The 18,994-nt window shown below is 40.5% G+C and overlaps 1 protein-coding gene across 1 annotated transcript; it reads right to left on the bottom strand.

The window, feature by feature from the left end:
• Positions 1–1,075: 1,075 nt before the first annotated feature.
• Positions 1,076–18,602, bottom strand: ift81 (intraflagellar transport 81 homolog). Its single transcript, XM_080893009.1, has 18 exons — positions 18,183–18,602; positions 17,938–18,041; positions 16,608–16,788; positions 16,432–16,521; positions 15,065–15,130; positions 14,653–14,763; positions 13,238–13,322; positions 12,599–12,762; positions 12,426–12,521; positions 11,470–11,616; positions 6,484–6,633; positions 5,321–5,449; positions 3,776–3,865; positions 3,029–3,115; positions 2,818–2,889; positions 2,541–2,626; positions 2,283–2,328; positions 1,076–1,745 (listed from the first exon to the last, which is right to left on the bottom strand). Exons 1-18 carry the CDS (start codon positions 18,324–18,326, stop codon positions 1,563–1,565), a joined length of 2,031 nt encoding a protein of 676 aa, XP_080749135.1. The 5' UTR covers positions 18,327–18,602; the 3' UTR covers positions 1,076–1,562.
• Between the last annotated feature and the right edge of the window lie 392 nt (positions 18,603–18,994).

The following is an 18,994-nucleotide window of genomic DNA, read 5'->3' as shown; positions in this document are numbered from 1 at the left end:
CTGAACATGGGCGGGCAGCCCTGATGGTCCTGTATTAATAAAAAAATATATATAAACAGGTAATACGAGGGGACGAGCAAGAGCTTAAGACTGAAAGTAAAGACGCCTTTTTGATTTTTTTTTTCAGTTTAAGTCTTAAGTAAATATTACCACAATTTCCCAAATATGATATTTAATTACCTAAAAAAATCATTCCACATACCTTTTTAGTTTTTATTAACTACAATAATCTTGCAATGCTCTGCCCAAATGTGCTTATACAGCTTTATAGGCAGCTTCATGCAGACAGAATGAAGGCATCCAAATACAAAAAGTCCATTGCTCGTTTAATGTATCACCGCTTTAATTAGGGGGGGGGGGGGGGGGGGGGGGGGGGATTGAGATGGTCTTAGAAAATTGGAACATTTATTTACACCAGCTAGTAGCAGAGACATACCAATACCACAAAAAGATAAGGTTTAAAGTGAAAGGTGTTTGCAAAACAAAGGTCCAATTTTCTGTAAAGGTGTAAAAGGATCCCCCGCCCTCCTCTGGGGTCTTCAGAGGGTAGTGCTGTCAGATGTTTTACAGGACTGGCGTGCATCATCTGTTAATGTCTTAATAAGGTCCCAAGAAGCACAAGGTGTTGTAACAACAATAACATGGCACCAGCCAGCTGGACATCAAGCAGCCTTTTACAAAGCACACTTGATCCGTTTGGCACAAGGGCCACTAACATTGGCTGTCAACAGCAGATTAAGTTCCTGTGGGAGAGGGGGAGGTCGAGACCCTGAAACATCCATGAAGACATTTGCTGGGAATGACGTGTCACACTGAAAAGTCAGTGGGCAGACGTGTGTGTCGTGTTACCTGCTAAAAAAGATATGAATCTTCATCATCCAAATAAAAGTTTTTGCTTTCAGATATGATGCAAAATTGATTCATGGTGAAAAAACAAAACAGAACAAATGAAGGCAATGAATAGGACAGACCAACTGCTCTTTTAAACTCCAACAGTCTACATAGCTTTCCTAATTTACATTCATATATTTTTCTCTGTCACAATGAAAACATGAGTCAAAATCATTATTAAATATATTTAATAGAAAAACACAGGAAATATGAACAACCATATTGAAAAAAAGGATCCATTACAGTATTCCACAAGCAGAATATTTTGACTGTTTCAATGCAGTGGGGGCTCCCAGTGAATTCCAAAACTGGAATCTCAACCCATGCTCAAGGTCATGGTTGGCAGTGCCAATAATAGTTGACTGTGGCCACATCCCAAGAGCACCACTTTGTATCCTGTTATCTTTGGACACTCTGATTGAAAGGAGTCTCCTGTGGGCCACAGAAAGTGAAAACCCCTGTGCCGCTGCACGTGTTCTTTAAGTTGGAGATTCAAAAGCATCTTAAACCACGCCACCTCTTTAGGTTAGTGGTCTGGTTCCAAGTGAAACAACAGCTGAGTATAAAGAGAAGAGATATATGAGGAAAATTAAGCCTGTGACAGAACGATGACAGAAACTCTGTTAAGCTGAACTCAGTGGAATCACAGCCCATCATTCCTAGATGACTCCTCACAGCACCAGCCTGTCCTCCCCTCCCTCCTGGATGATCTGACCGATAGACTCCCGGTTCTTTGCCCTTATAAAGCACTGCCTCTTGCACTCCATCAGCTGCTCTAGGTCACGCCACATCTTCACCTGCTCCATGTTGGCGCTGTGGCTCTCCCTCACCGTCTTCTGTTCCTCTCGCAACTTCTGGAGACCACACGTGAAAAGAGATATTGGTGAAAAATACCCAGCGCAGACTCCGTTTGCTCAAAATTAAATGAACCCCAACATGATCACATTTGTGCCAACCTGGTGCAAACAAAAGTATGTTAAATCTGTCTCATTATGACATTCTACTGTCCTCTGTAGACCTGAGATAAAAACAACTGGCATTTATTCAAAGACAGAATTCAGATTTGATGCCATATATGTTAATATAACCTCAACTCTGCAAACTAGATGCATATTTATGGCATTTCTAGAGAATTCTATAAAGAATTTGCTTGCACTTTTATAGAGTAATACATATAATTTATTGTTTGGTTTTGTGTCCTGATGTGAATGTTCAGGTGTATTCCTTACTATGCATTACGGTACTTTACTTCCAAAGCAAACTCTGTGAAACCACCTTGGCTAACCTGTGTGTCCTCAGATCTTGTTCTTGACAGAATAAAGGAATATTTCCAAGTATTGACCCGTCCTAGAATCTGCTGGGTCAACACTCGCTCAGCACACTTTTCTCACCTTGCCAAGTAACTCCTGTTCGGAAATATTCTTCATGTACACTTCCCTACAGTGAACAAGAGGAAGATTAGTAACATGTGTGCAACAGCCATTTCTCAAGCTGATTTCACCCCATGTATTAAAAATAAAGGTGTGTCATCACAACAGCAAGGAAACAGTGGCAGTAGATTAACTGGCTTTAGTGTAACGAGAGCCTGCTGAAATAAAAAAGGCCATTCATCTCGCAAGCAGCTGGCTGGCCTGGCTCAGCAGGCTCACCTCATGGCTTTCTTCTTCTCTTGCGGATCAGGAGACACGTAGGCCTTCATCTCCTCAGCTGCCCTCTGTATTTGCATCTCAAGGATCTGCCGAGGACAGAGAGGCACAGATCCGAGTTTACAGTTTGTCCCAGTGGGTGCTTGTGGGGGCAGGTGGCTTACAAAATGCTGCAACATTGTATGCACTCATGTTTCTAATTTGGCTTAAAAACAGCGATAACAGTGCACAGTCTCTGGTCCTGCTTTAAGTAACTACTGTATCTTTTCAAAATACTTGCCTGTGACATGGTGTTGATATGATGGTATCGGTTTTCCTTCTGTGCCATCTCATCCCTCAGTGCTTTCACCTCCTGTGATTTAAAGAGAGGATGGGCGTTCTTATATAACCATGCTAAAGATCAAACATGTACTAACACACGGGGAAAAAAAGCACGTAAAATTCACCTAAACTGCTGTGCATATGAAACCCTTGCACTATAATAATTATACCTGCTCCAGTTTTGATCTGTTGCTCTCCAAACCAGCAGCACAGCTTTCATACTGTGCCTTCTTTTCTTCATACTCTTGGCCTAACTCCTATGAAGAATCCGAGCAGGACACACCGGAACAGAAAAGCAAATCCATTACTAGACAGTCAGAACTGAGACAAATGCACTATTATCAACACTCGTGTCCCGCTCACAGCACTGTTTAATGTCAACAAAAGATCCCAGCTGTAGTTTTAGCACTTTAACTTTTTACAGAGTCTATGTCTTCCCGTTGCAGCTCTTCATTAACAGACGTGACCCATTGAGATGTAAGAGCAATTCTGGGCACACATGTAGGAAAATTAAATCCTCTGCTCTAGCTCAGGGATGCAGGATGCTTTCCCATTATACATTGATTTATGGATCATGCAAATTACTCCTAATGGACCTTGTCCATGGTAGCACAATATAAAAGTGAACTTCTACTTGTTCGCAGAAACAGAATTAGGACTCGCCGAAGTTATTTTGGAGCATGAATTACCCACTCTTTCTGAAAGTTATACTCTGTAATGAAAAATCCGTACCAAATTCTTGCCAGGATCCTTTTTCTGACAGGCTGGGTGTTAAACAGGGATGCTGCTTTGTCATGTGAGCTGAAGGCCCTTGTTTCGGTGTGGTCTTTGGCACATCAAACTGTCTTTACAAACACCGTTTGATGTGCCGTGAGGTTTTTTTGAAGTTCTCGTTTATTAATTCAGATGATGCTCACCTGACTCTGCTGTCTCAGTGACCTCAGTTCTTTAATAATTGGTGCTAGCGCAGACTTCTTCTCCACTATCATTGAGTTTAGCTTCTTCACCTTCAAAAAACACAAGATAACGGCACACACTGCATTAACAATAAAAACAAAACACAAAAAAGGAGTCCTACAATAATCACACACACACATGTACTTTTGTATGCATTCACAGACTTAAGAGTAAACAGCAGGTAATACGACTGTGACTAATGATGAAGTTAGACAGCATTGTCAACCAGATCAACATTTGGAGAAAGTGCCTATAGTGTGTGTGTGTAAGTAAGTAAGTATTGATTGAAACATTCCAGATTTCAGTTTTATGGGTTTGAAATGCCATTTTAAAATTTTAGTGTAACAGCGTCCTTTCAGCATGGATCCAGGTATATTTGATATCATCATTAACAAGCAATCTTACAGTCTGCAGAAGTACACACGCTACCGAATTCATAAAAAAGTCACAACTGATGTCCTGGGCTTCCACACAAAAGGATGATGATGGAAGTTATGAACTAGTATTCTTGTTGTAACTTCCCATTACTGATAACAATAAAATCAAACTTTCAGCTTTAATTAAATATCCCGAGCATCAACACAGAGGTTATTATTTGCTAACTTGTGCTGAATTTTCACTTGGCTGTAGTTATTTTAGACTTTCATAAACTCCCTAAAGGCCAAACTCCAGGGAAAGTGCAGATAAATAAATGGTGGCTAAATGAATAGTTCAAATCATGGACTGTGTGTGTGCGCATGCTGGTTCACTGTCCAGCTCAAGACAGGATCATAAATTTCACCCTTTCCCTGCTGTGGGAAAACAAAATGTGGGCGGTAAAAGAAGAAGAAAAAAAAGTCTATTACAAATTACAGTGAGCCTGTATCCACAATACAAGGGCCCTAAAACTGAATCAGCTAAATGGGCTTCAATCAATTAAACTGCAACACTGGTGCTTTTCTTTTCAGTGGCATATCATATTCTCCTACACACACAGACACACATGTACACAGACACACATTGTTAAAGTTAAAGTTATGCTTTAACTGACAACACTGGAGACAATCATGTCATTTAAGTTCACTTTATCATCAATGCTAACAGTATTTGTTGGCACATGTGCAATAAGCCTTTTACGCCTATGGTAGACACTGCATGCTTATCGGGGTTCTGTCTGTAACTGTGTTGGCTACGTCCGAATGAAGATGTGAAGAACATTAAATTGGACATGCTCTGCTTTTCCTTATTTTCTGTCATAAATACAATGTTCCAATAGTGATTGCTCATACGCTCTTAGCAAGATGGCTAAAAGTTCAAATAATGAGGTACAAGTAACCCATGTCAATCAAAAGCTCAGAGTGCAGACTGCTTTAAACATTCAGTTGTTTCTTCTCCTGGCTTTATATGAACTCACTGAGAACAGACTAAATAATCGATAATCAGTATGTATCTATAGTAACTACTAAGCCTACAGTAAGTCAAAAAGCACTTCAGATTTAAAAAAAACCCCCAAAAAGTATAGTCACCATTTCAGACATGTCATCCAGAGTGCGGCCCTTCTTCTCATCTAGCTCACTCTTGATGGCAGAAACCCTCTCCAGCTCTTCCTGAGTATCACTGTACCCAGAGATACCCTTCTCAGCCTCCACGGCTTGCTTTAAAACACAGCACAAATAGTCAGATATTGTTTTTTTTAATGATTAGGAATATTGTCTTTGATTTCAGACATACCACCTAAATTCCCCAATAATTGGGATTCTGCATAAAATGCAAATTAATACAGAACGCAGCAATCTGAAAATCTCATAAACCCATATTTTATTCACAATACAACCAAGAAAACATACCAGCTGTTTAAACTGAAACATTTCACCATTTCAGGAACCAATCGTGTTACTGTCAACAGGTCAATAAATGATTGGGTATAAAAAGAGCATCAAATTGAAAAAAGGCTAATATATTTCTTAAAATGTTCTCACATTAAACATTTGATAGGTTTTAATACTCCATTTTGAATAAAATGTGGGTTTATGAGATTTGCAAGCCACTGCATTCTGTTTTCATTTACAATTTATACATTTCATGGAATTGGGGCTGAATATTGCTCCACGTAAAATTAACATTAACAGGGTGTCTGTCATTTGATCTCTGAAATGCATAAGGAGGTATGATGCTTTAAAAAAAACGTCCATTGCTTTATCAAATCCTTGTGTGGGATGCAGACAGAGGAAGAGCAGCAGATGGAACCGTCAGAAATAGTAGCTCAGCCTGCGTCAGAGAGCCCATCAACAAGTCAGGTGCTGGGACCACACAAAGGTGTGAAGCCCTTTCTAGGAAACTTCTACCACTTCACTGTTAGCAGAGAGTATGTGAATGGGAGGATCAAGTGAAAACAACACATTTGGACTGACAGTATGACGAAGGGGGAGGAGGTGGGGCGGTTATTGTATGAATATGACAGTTCAGAGAGGACAGCAGGAGCAGTTAGGAAGATTTCTCTGGTCCAGGTCCAAATACTAAATATTAAATTATTACTGAAGGGTGTCTTTAATGAGACTTCCCTCACAATAGCATCACAATAGTCTTCACAAAGTAACATAAAGTTGTGAATCCCAGTCCTTCCTCTGCTTTATTGTAAATAAATGAATGATTCTGCTTCTCTCACATGAAATTCAAAATCAGGAATTACCAGTTTCTGCTGGACAGCATCATGTCTCTGCTTGAGAATCTCCTCTGTGCGCTGCACGACTCCATAATCTGCTTTCAGCTCAGCGATTTCCTGGCGTTTCTTCTTGTATACTGTTCCCTTGCTGCGGAGTTTCGCCACTAATCGTTTCATCTTAGAAGAACAATGAAACAGAATTCGGCATTAGTCACAAATGCGAAGGAACACATTATGGACATGCCTGTAAGTCCTGGATAAACACATTTTGGGCAGATTGTTATTGCTTTTGGGTTTTTTGGTGGTGCAGTAATTAATACTGGAATTAAAACCAGCTGACAGATTGCATTATTGCGTTATTTGCGTGTTCTCCTAGTGGCTGCATGGGTTCTCTCCAGGTACTCCGGCCTACTCCCACAGTCCAAAGACATGCTTGTTTGTTTAATTAGTGAATCTGAATTAGCTGTAGCTGTGAACAAGATCATTTAGGCTACGTTCACACTGCAGGCGAAAGCGCATCAAATCCGATTTTTTTGACCCTATGCGACACATATCCGATCATGGTATGACAGTGTGAACGGCACAAATCCGATATTTTCAAATCCGATCTGGGTCACTTTCGTATGTGGTACTGAATCCGATACATATCCGATGTTTCAGAAAGCGACTGCTGTTTGAACGGTCAAGTCGCATTAAATCCATTTTTTACGTCACTGACAGACGCCAATTATCAGCACAGGAGAAGATAAGAACACTTTTATTTGTAGTGCGAACGAGCAGACAAAAAAAAAAAAAAAATCGGATTTGATCAAAAAATCGGATTTGAGCATTAAGACCTGCAGTGTGAACGTAGCCTTAGTGTTACTCAAAGGTTGCATGAAAATACCCAGCAGCTCTATATTCAATATGTCCACTATGCCTCCTCTACACATGCCCAAACCATCCCCGCCTTACCTCTCTGACTGTCTCCAAACAACTCAACCTGACTGTACCTCTGATGTGTTCATTTCTAGTACTTCCCTCGCTTCCATCAAAGATTTTAGTATCAACTCTGGCACTTACAGCTCTGCCTCCTGTCTTTTTTCCAGTGCCACCATCTGCTAACATTAAATCATAGCAGGTGTCAATGCCGTCTTGTAAACCTTCCCTTTCACTCTCACTGCTATCCTAATGTCAAATGTCACCTCTGATACTCGTCCCCAGCCGCCCTGCCTGCACTCTCCTTCACCTCTCTTGTGAGCTGCTGCTCCCAGATATTTGAAGTCAACTAACTTTACTACCTCTACTTGCTACTTCACCTTTCCACCTGCCTCCCTCTCGAGTACACGTATCCATTCTGTCTTACTACTACCGACTTTTAGTCCTCTTCTCTCTAGATCATACCTCCAGGAAAGAAGACAAATTCCTTGTTTTCTTTCCTCACCAATTCATCTGGTAACTCTTCGCTACTTTTGTTGAGCCAGAGTTCAGGCAGGATTTGAGACAAGCTCAAATCCTGCCTGAACTCTGGCTCAACATTCTTCCTTCTTCAGCTTCCACCATTTAATCTTTGCCTCTGGCTTCACTTGCTTCTTCTTCTTAATGTGATCCTACAGACTCAGATTCTCCCTGGACCCCACCTTGCAGTATCCAAACTCTTTCATATTGTACCTTCTGCATAGAATATAGGCCATCTGCATGCACCTACCTCCACTCATTTACATCACCTCTTAAAGTATGTGAACACCACAGCTTTACCATTTGTCTCTCTGCATTTCTATCCTTAATACCATCCATGCCCAACACCACCTCCTCACCTCTGTCCTTCATCTACGTGTCCACTGAAGTCTCCTCCAAACACCACTCTCTCCCCTCTCTGCCACTTCCTTTCCCTTTTCTACCTAATATTCAATTTGTTGGACACACACACACACACACACACACACTGACAACATTCATCATCACCCCTTCAATTTCAAGCTTCAAGCTCATCATCCTATCTGATACTCTCTTCACCTCCACAACACTATTCACTTACTCTTCACGCAAGCTCACCCCTGCTCATTTCTCTACATATCTACATTATGGGAGAACAGCTTGAGTATATCTCTAATGCTTCTGACCTTGTTTCCCTGTAAGTAGTCTCCTGCACAATATATCCACCTTCCTTTTTTCCCCATCATGTCAATCATCTCTCTCCCTCTACCAATCATAATCCCTACATTTCAGGTCCCTATTCACACCCCCACACTCGTGCCTTTCCTTCCCTTACTACCTCCGAACACGCTTCCCCGGCCAACAGTAACACAGTTTCCACTGGCACACTGCTGGCCAACAGTACTGGAGGTGGTTGTTGTTGACCTGGGACCCGACCAATCCGATATAGAAGTCTCACTCTTGATGACCTGCGTGTTTGATTTGGCAAAGAATTTACGTCACCTGCACTTCCTGATGCAACCCTCCCCATTTATCTAATGTAAATATTGATTATAGGTCCTTCAAAATACCAAGACACATACATTTTGATATTATTGATGGTTCTGTGAAGCACATTAAAACCTGCTATAACAAAGAAAGTGTAAAGTTGATATGGAAACTGCAATGAAAGAGGCCTAAACACAGTTTATATTTGGAGGCATGGTGTCCGGCACAGCTGTGATACTATGAAAGGCTACAGGAGAAGACAATGGCTTGAGCCAGGGGAGGGAAGGGATTAGAGAACAGCAGCGGCTGCAATGAGGAGGCCTGGAGGCCATGCTATGATCTGAAAGAGTCACCCGATCCTTTGAGATTCACAGCCAGCTATGTGCAGCAAACAGCTTCATCTGACAGAATAACTGCTTTAAGTGGATGCTCACTTACTCCCCACCCCAAATGTCTGCTGGGACACACTGAAACTCCTCCACAATGAAGAGCAGCTATAAATGAACACGGACACAGAAGAACAGCCCCAGAAATCACAGAATGTGCTTCATGCGGATCAATGTGTGTGTGTTTGTGCGCACATTTATTCTTTGTGTATTTTGGAACGTCAAGGGCAGACGTGACCGCAAGAGGAATTAACACAGCAGAATTATACTGCATAGTGTTCCTGACACTGTATCCCCAAAACAACTGCTGTTAAAATGGACGGTGGCTCATTCAGCAGTACACCCACACACATGCAGACCAGTTAACAAAACCCTCAACCGTGCAGCGTATGCTCCAAATAACTGCACGTGGGACAAACAGCAGGAAATCAAAATAAATCCACATTATTTCAAGTTTTCAAAAAAAGCGTTAGTCGGATTTGTGACTGAAGTAAGACTAAATTTAACCAGAGTGACGAGGATGCTGGTTAAAATGGTTTCTTGTTACTTTCCAACCAATGACGAACAGATGTCGTCATCCCCCCTCAGAGAGACCCTGCAGTTGGTGGGCGGCATGTGATGACACGTAATGGTCAGAATGGAAAATACCTCTGGTAAAGTGATCATCTCCACTGCGGCTGATAGCCCGAAACTACAGGAGGAGTCTGATAAGCCGTGTTTGACAAAACATTTTCCATTCACTTCATTCATGTGTCGTCTCAAGGGCCTCTTTGTTTCTACAAACAGCTCTCTAATTTCAGTTAAAGAGTCTCAAATTGATTGTAATACATTGTCATGACTAATGTAAAATATAATAGTGTGCCTCATACTTCACTGTTTCTAACTATATTTTGTGGTGGAGAGTTTGTGTCTATTTTTTGTGTAACCAAACATGTCCATTTGTCACATTTGTTTAAAATAATGATGCAATATAATAACGTATTTTACTATTAATGTAGTTAATAGTTACATACAAACTCACATTTTCCACATCAGCAACTTAATGCATTCCTTTGCCAACACAGTTCATGCAGCTTGTTCTGTGGTTCAAAAGGCTGCCATATAAAATGTGTTCCCTCAGCTGAGAATCTGCATCACTCTAACAGTACGCTCCCAGGAAAAGAATTTGCAAAAGTGCCGCGTTTCCATTTTACATTAAATGGAAACTCTGCTGTGAGGTCTGTTGTGTTTTCATCCTCTTTACCACTAACATAATGTCAATGCAGAGCTGTTCTGGCTTTGGTGCCTTTTGGGGAACAGCCTGGATTTCAACAGGTTTTGGGGCTCATTACTACATGCTTTTACTGGTTGTACTAACAATTTTGGGATGAAAATCACAGTGTACAAAATCTTTTTTTGTTTTTGTTTTTAGGGATCATGGATCCAACTTTGGGCCCAGCAATATTGCTGCGCTGTGCTGGTGTCAGCTTTAGGAAACCATGGAAACTGATTCTAGAAAATTGAGCTCTGATGGTCCCAGCGCAGCTCCCATTCATTAGGATCTCTCTGCTCTTTCAGAGCAGTCACTGTCAGCTCTGTAACTTTAAATTTAGTCTACTGGCCAGCTGAGAAGTGATTGCTCAAGTCTTTTTTGATTCAAGCGCCAGATTTTGTTTAAGTTTATTCTATGTTAAGTTCACTTCAACTGATCGGCATGAGTAAACCATATCACGTGTCTGAAAGGACAAGGAGTACATCTTGTCATGGGATATAAATAGAGAGCAAAGTCTCTATACCCAAAGACTGCTCAAGGTTTTTTTGTCCAGCTGACTTGAATTAGGAGACTGATTACACTAAAGATTAAGAAAAAGGCCAACTTTCAGGAAGTTTGTCCAGTACAATCCTTGTTCTGGACATTCTCTCTTTTGTGTTCTATTTATGACTGTGCATGGGAATGTGGGGGAGAGCAGGGAAAAGGGATAAGTAACATTAGACAGTGAGCCTGTCTGTGTTTGGATAAGAACAAAAATAGCCTCTTGTGTTTTCTGTGGATTGCAAATCTTCTAGCACTTTCTTTGATAAAGCTGGAGATGATAGCGGTGTCCTGTTTCTAAAAACTCATTTTTTGTGGAGCCCCAAAAAAAAACAAAAACAAAAAAAAACAAAAAAAAAAAACAAAACACACACGCACACACACAAAAATCCCCAGCAAATATTGCAGTGAGTGTGTGAACCGGCAGTGTACCTCATCACCACGAATGACCTCTTCCCCATCTGAGCCTTGTGTCTGGTTTGTCCTCTGCCTCAGCTCCCTCTCTGCCGCAGCCAGCTCCTCCCTTGCTTCCTGAAGCTCCTCTGCCTTTGACTCCTTCCTTCGAGCGATGATGGAGGCCTACAAGGGTCAGGTTATAGACGTATACAAACACGATAAATCCATGGAAAATATGAGAAAATGAAAGAGCTGGAAAAAAAAAACAACATTTTTCCTATGACACACACTGAGAACAGAATAAAGATCACTAGTGCTCAGTCGTTGACCTTTCAAATGAAAAATATCTTAACCTATTTAGGAACAGATGGACAAAGGGATGAATGATTGTACAATATACATCTTAAGAATTTGAGTTTTCTGAAATAAACACAGGGTCACAGTAAGATGTTTTGCATTCAGGCCTATCCTTTGGTCTATTTGCATGTTCTACGCACACTTATGCAAGCTCCATTTGCTCAGCAATCAATCTTTCCTCCAACTCTGTTATGAATATAATTCTGTAGTCCCTTTTGTGGATTCTGAAAGGTCTCTGTTCCATAAACATCCAAAATTTCCAGTTTGTATGGTGTGTGTACTATACTGGTGCAGACATGCCCCTTTTATCATACCACAAATTGCACATCCTGGATTCCTCACCTCGTGGCTCTTACCATAGATGTGAGCAGAAGAAGCAATTAACAAAATGAGACATTGTTCCCTAAGAGCCTCATTTTAAAGTAATTAAATATGATGTTTGGCACAACTGTATCAAAATTTGTTTGGTTATTGCTCGGCTACAACTTTATATTATGATCTCAGAAGTAACAGTGTTCTTAACATGAATTACATTAAGGTTCCTTTTAACCTGTGGGAAAAAAATGTAGCTGATTAAAGAGTCAAAACTAGACAGAACAATGAAAGATGACTGAAAGAATGAACACAGTCAGCACCTGTTGTCTGTAAAGGGAGAGTTTGTCATCCATGGGGTCATATCTCATCATCCTCTTCTCAATCAGCTGGTTTATCTGAGAATCTGCTTCTTTAATCTGTGAAAGAGGAAATTAAAGGACATTTAGAATCTTGAAGGTACACAAGCATAATACCAAACCCTGGTCCTCCAGACCTTGTCCTCCAGCTCCTGGAGATCAGCCTGGCCCATCGCAGGCTCTGATGCCACCTTCTGCAGGAACTGCACGGTACGCCTCATGCCCTCCAGCTCCTTGGGAAGCTTCTCAGAGACCATGTAGGAGTTGATCTTGATCTCCTCTTCGAGTCGCTTCATTAAGCCTGAAAGAGACCAATCTTTTCTTTAAGCGATTTTAAACCTCTTTCAGGCATTCAGTGCCTAATATCAAAAATATATGGTAAAACAACTATTCTGCCAAAATGTTATTGTAGAAAGACAAGCGCTTATTAAATGTATACTAAACATCAGCAGCCCCATTTAGTGTTCCTAAAAAATTTGTAGCGCTTCTGATTATTGACTTTAATTGTGCAGGTCCATCTCTGTCTGCACCGCAGTCGTTTTAGAAACTGCAAATGTGTAAATCTCTCATTTGGCTAAAGACGCCAACAGCAGATGAGAACAAAAGGCGACAATTTCACCATCAGATAAGCTCTATTAGAGCACTTCAAAGATCAGCATAATCAGAGGGTCTCAGCAGATGAAAGCCCGTTAGCAGAGAGACACCAGCATCACACTGTTGTGACCTTGAATCCACCCATCCAGCTGTATGCATGGAGCAGGGACATGGCTACTCACTCTCTGGATTAGCATCTGCTGCAGCTTGTCGCAAATCCTTCAACTGCTGCTCTGATCTCAGCAGCCTCTGCTCAGCCTGAAACAGCTGAACACACAAAAACAGTCACAGATACAGGCACTGTCAGGAAATCAGAGCACTATTTTCATATGAAATCATCTTCCTGTTTTCTGCATTGATGTGCCAGTTTTCAGTCTATAAAATATCTAGAAACAATGAAAGTGAAAATAAAAAGAAGACTTTAACATGTGTTAGTCAGCCTGAGGCAGCAGTCGTGGATGTGTTTGATACCAATGAGACTGCGCCAACTGTTTGCAATGCTGTATCGCATTTTTTTGCTGTTGTACACTTCTTATGTTAAATGCTAAAATCTGACAAATGCAAAAATAGAAAACTCACTCAGCAAAGTAAGTCCTTCTAGAATCTAGTTTTGCCACCTGGCAGTCACACTGCAAATCCTCTGAGCACCAATTTGGCCAGTTATTTTACAGCATTAAACTACAGACATTAGACTCATTTTATATCATTTGTTGCATGCAGCTCACTGTGTGACCAGTGAAACTCCTCTTTTTTGTCAGTGTACAGAAGACAGAAATCTGTCACCTCAACTAAAAAAAAGGGCTTAAATTGTAGAAATAATTGTCTAAAATTACAGTAAAATTTCTGGTAGCTCATTGCCCAGAATATGCTGCATTTATAATTACTTGTTAATTCACAGAAAATATCCTTGTTCTGTTTTGTCATTGCCGTTTCTCTATTAGTTAATGACATTGGTGTATTATGAATGGTCATGGGTGAGGGCTACATCAGCAGGAAAAGCTGTAAAACTTACAAACAAGCACAAAATTTATGCCCTCCTTTACAGTGTTCAAAGCCAGCCAGTGGGCCAGACTGGACTCTTTGGTGGGCTGATTCTGTGTGACAACGCTCACTAAACACTAACAAAAATAGTCACAGACAGATAATTATTATAGAATCAACAGCCAAAAGTGATAAAAAGGTGCTTACAAAGGTTGCCCAAAATGGCCCAAGATAAGGTTTCTAAAAGCTTTTTCCCAAGAAATTATATTTCTACAATCATTGTTGTTCTTACAGAATTCCTACACAGATTTCAGTTCAGTTTCTTTCTTGTGATGTATCAGCCAAAACTAAACTGAAATGAAAACAAAAAACTAAAACAAACAATAAAAACTCTGTGAGCAGAAAACTCCACATTAAATCCAAACCCAGATTGTGCCAGACACAGTTTTGTTTTTTTAAACTCCATTGAGCAAGAAAGGAGAAGCAAAAGACAGTGAGAAAAGGCAGTGTGCATAACGGCCCACAAACTTGTTTAACTTGACTGTCATGACTTGCTAAAATATACTGTGATGAACAAAAGCGCTGATAAATGACACAAGTAATCCCAAGTATTTACCTGATTCTTTTGCTCTTGCTTCTGTTGAGTCAGCGCCTCCTCCCTCTCCTTCTCCACCCGCAGCTGCCTGGCCTGCTCCAGCATCCGCTGATGGTTAGACACCGACTCCACCTAGTGGAAAGAAAACACCATTCAGTGCTGCGGCAGTCATCGGAGGGTCAGCAAAAATAACTGCGGCCCTCTGACAGAGTCAGGTTTCACCTTTTAACAGGGCCTGTAAGTAAGACCTAGAAATTCAGCACCTCATTACTTCTAGCCTTGTTAAGCAGCCTTGCAGCCTGTCACATCCCTGTCAGGTTTATTAGAGGAGCTGATAATATATGTTTGAGGTCATGTTTTCATTCCACAGTCAATTCTAAAGCCTTCCAAGCATTGCAGGAGTGCCGCAGCCTCCCAGAGCAGTCTGCCTTACCCTCTTCTTCAGCCTCTCCACACGTTTGATGAGCTGGTCTTTCTCTTCCTCCATGGCACTAATGTCCTGTTATTGCAGAAAAGATGAATTAATGTCATGAATGTCAGTTAAGCTTATGAAAAAGTTCTACTGTCATTTATTACACAACAAATATAAATTGAAATCAATATGTGAGTTTCATACTGACGAAAGATTATAATCAGTAACTTCTAACAAGCAGTGTAGTAGTAGTAGTAAAGAGTAGTAAAAAGTAGTAAAGAGTAAAGCGTGACTACAGTGTGAAAAAGTGTTTGCACCCTTCCTGATTTTCTAGTGTTTTGCATAATTATCACACTTACATGTTTCAGGTCAAACACATTTTAACATTAGACAAAAATAACCAGAATAAATAGAAAATGCAGTTTTTAAAGGATGATTTCATTGATTAAGGGAGAAAAGTTTTTCAGACCTACCTGGTCCTGTGTGGAAAACTAATTACCGCTCATGTTAAATCAAGAATTAACTCTGATAAACGACATTTTTGGAAAACAGAACCGGTGTGATGGCTGGAGCAGGCACAAATATCTTAAAAAACAACACAAAAGGAACACCCTAACCCTAACCCCAAAAAGAAAAAAGGCTGATGTCACATTTAAAAATAATAATAATTAAAAAAAAAAAAAAAGGTACATTATGCCAACAGTAAAACCTGGAGGTGGTATTGTGATGGTTTGGGATGTTTTGCTGCCTCTGAACCTGGAAGTCTCGCAGTAGTAAATGGAAGCATGAATTCTGCCGTCTACCAAAGCATCACAAAGGAGAATGACGGCCATTTGTTCGTGACCTCAAGCTGAAGTGCTCTTGGATTTGCAGGAGGACAATAATCCAAATCACACCAGCAAGTCCACCTCTGAATGGCTTAAGAAAAAATAATAATAACTTTGAAGCGGCTTAGTCAAAGACCTGACCTGAACCCAATTGAGATGCCTTGAAAAGGAAGTTCATGGTCAAAAACCCACCAGTTTCGCTGTGTTACAACAATTCTGCAAAGATGAGTGGGCCAAAATTCCTCCACAGCGCTGCAGACTCACTGCCAGTTGTCGCAAACACTTGATTGCAGTTGTTGCTGCCAAGGGTGGCCCAACCAGTTATTAGGCTTAGGGGGAATAGCTTTTTCACACAGGGCCATCCAGGTTTGGATTTTTTCCCCCTTAATAATAAACACCTTCATTTAGAAACTGCATTTTGCATTTACGTGTGTTATCTTTGTCTAATACTTAAATTTATTTGATGATCTGAAATATTTAAGTGTGACAAACATACAAAAAAAAAAAAGAAAAAAAATCAGGAAGGTAGCAAACACTTTTTCACACCACTGTATTTGTTACCCTTCTTATTTCTGCTGTGGAGAAGCCTGAAGTCCTCAGCTGCTCACACTCCTTATGATAAGTCTTAAATCCTTCCACCAGCTCTTCATACTGTCAACACACATTATTTACCTTTTTATTAAAATAGCAGTTCCAGTAATCCAGGAGGTGTATGTATCTTTAATATGCTGACAAACCTGGTGATAAGTGTCATTGATGATATCATCCTGCAGAAAATCTGCAGGCACCTCGAGCTTAACAAGAAAACGAGCCAAGTAAGTCCTCTTCTTCAGCTCAGGGACTCTCTGCAGCAGCCAGTGGAGGATTGGGTGAATCACAGGTTTGCTGCCAGTCACCAGACCCTGTCTGAAGCTGCTTCTGCAGGGAGGGATGAAGGAGGAGAGCTGATTCAAACTGCAGAAGGTGAATGGTAAAACATGGAAGATCCACTGCTGCGTTTCACTGGTAGTGAGGTGATTACAAGATTTAAGGTACTTTATTTATGTGAATTCACTGTAAACAGTGAAAACTAAGGAAAAGGTGAAAAAAAATGAGAGCTCTATGAATGATGTGCATGTTGAGTTTAATTTTATCAATTAATTTAATTTGATTTATACAGTGCTAGTTCACAGCAACCATCATTTTATGGTGTTTTGTACCATAAGCTAACAACCCTACGATATTAAAGAGAAAAACAGAACAGCCCCACAGTCCTCTGTGAGCAAGCACTTAGTGACAGCAAGAAGAAAGAACTCCCTTTTAACAGGAAAGGATCTCTGGCAGAACCAGGCTAAGTGAGGTCAGCAATGTGCCAGAACTGGCTGAAGGGTGAGTGGAAACAAAATAAAGAGTATAGAGAAACAAGGGCAAAATACAAACAATTGGTCTTTTATACTTTAAGATTTTTCACAGGGCCCATTTATCAAAAGCCAAAACATCCTGTGTTTACACATTTTTGAATCGTCATTGTGGGCCATATGCCCAGTACATATGGGCATGTCCCAGTCTTGAAAGGTATTGGAGGAACATACTTCAAACCCTGTCTGCAATTCTTGAACACTTCTTCTGGCCAGACAGAGTCCACTCTCAATGGCTGAGAGACCTTATGTCCTGTTTAAGCCTGGAAAAGATCAGTTACTCACTTAGCAATACCAACAAAACGTTCCACCAGAGGTGGGGACCCTTCCTGAAATTATTTGCAAGAGACACTTGAATAGTGGAAAGAGATGAAAGAGATGCTCAGTGCACCGTGATGGTTCAGGATCACCTGATTCAGCCGTGACTATACAAGCTTTAGCAATAAATAAAATTTGAAGCCTAATCTACAAAGTCAAGAAGGTGTCCGTCTCCCAGAATTACCCTGAAACTATTTTATGTTATAGATGTTGAATTTAAAAAAAAACAAAAAAAACCTAACAAAACACTTTGAGTGAAACAAGAAATAGCGTACAACGACAATTTGACAACATTATAAACATCAGAATTAGATAAGGGGAAATTTAGCTGAAAGTGCCTGCATATACTTACACGTCAGAGAGGTTACCAGGAGGTTTGTATTTCAGCATCCCCAACAGAGCACATATTCTCTTCACAGTCTGTTCAGGCATTTCTTCACGGATGTCTATGGCTTGCTATAATAATAAACATCAGTGAGAGTCTCACGTTATTTCTATGAACACCACACATAATCACTCGGTGTTAACCCTGAAACAAGTGTAATGAACTTTAGCGTCTAGTGTTGGTAAAGATTTCTGATAAAAGTATCGGTTCACCTTTGGGTCGATTTCAGCCAGAACATCGTTCAAAATCTGCAACAGCTGCATCGGTTCAAGTGAGTCAAACGTGATGAGATTGAAGTTCTTCTTGAATGGTTCCCTGTTCAGCTGTTCGACGATGAATTTCAACTGTTCGCTCATCTTGGAAAAGTGTGATTTGATGCACTTAGTGGCTCTTCTTTGCTTGATTAGCCAGCTAACGCTAACGTAACTACGCTTTCTGTCGTCGACTAAGATAGCTTAGCTCGCAAACCCGTAAAATAATTATTTAAAATCTTGCTGGTTGCGCTGGGAAGTCACTATTCAGAAATTATAACAACAATTGCAAAATCGTCTTACACAAGTTTTAAGCAGCTAATTAATTAGCAGAAGGAAAGGCAACGGTTACTGTGGAAACCATAAAGACGGCGTCACTGATTGGTTGCTAACCGGAAGTCGCTCTTACGGTCCGTCCGTTCAAGAGTTGTGTTCAGCTAATCCAAAATATAGTTTTGGTTCAACTGACAAAACAGTGGCGGTATAAAAGTATTCTACAATCACTGGTCAGAGGAGTAAATGAAGAAAGCCTCAGTCTAGTGTCATTCACGATCGAAATATATGAGCGCAATGCCATATATAAACCCTTTGCCTGAGGTGAACATATCAAATAAGTTCAATTCTCCAAGCTAAAGTGAATAAAAACGCAATTTTCTTGAATATGTAGTGAGCATCAAGCTTAAAATTTAATTCCCGTGAGAATAGGAAGTGTGGTACGGACAGAATAACCGTAACTGCAACACAATGTTTAGACAGTCCTAAAATTTGAATAA

The sequence above is a fragment of the Rhamphochromis sp. 'chilingali' genome (genome assembly GCF_963969265.1).
Source record: "Rhamphochromis sp. 'chilingali' genome assembly, chromosome: 10".
Lineage (NCBI taxonomy): Eukaryota > Metazoa > Chordata > Actinopteri > Cichliformes > Cichlidae > Rhamphochromis > Rhamphochromis sp. 'chilingali'.
This window is presented reverse-complemented; position numbering and strand designations above follow the sequence as displayed.

What these genes read in the sequence shown, in the direction of transcription:
- ift81 (XM_080893009.1), bottom strand. Translation starts at nt 18,326, where the DNA reads ATGAGCGAACAGTTGAAATTCATCGTCGAACAGCTGAACAGGGAACCA. An exon ending in TCTCCCTTTACAGACAACAG is followed by an intron (nt 11,617 to 12,425) that starts GTGCTGACTGTG and finishes TGACCCTTGTAG; the next exon opens with GCCTCCATCATCGCTCGAAG. An exon ending in GAGAAGAAGAAAGCCATGAG is followed by an intron (nt 2,329 to 2,540) that starts GTGAGCCTGCTG and finishes TGTTCACTGTAG; the next exon opens with GGAAGTGTACATGAAGAATA.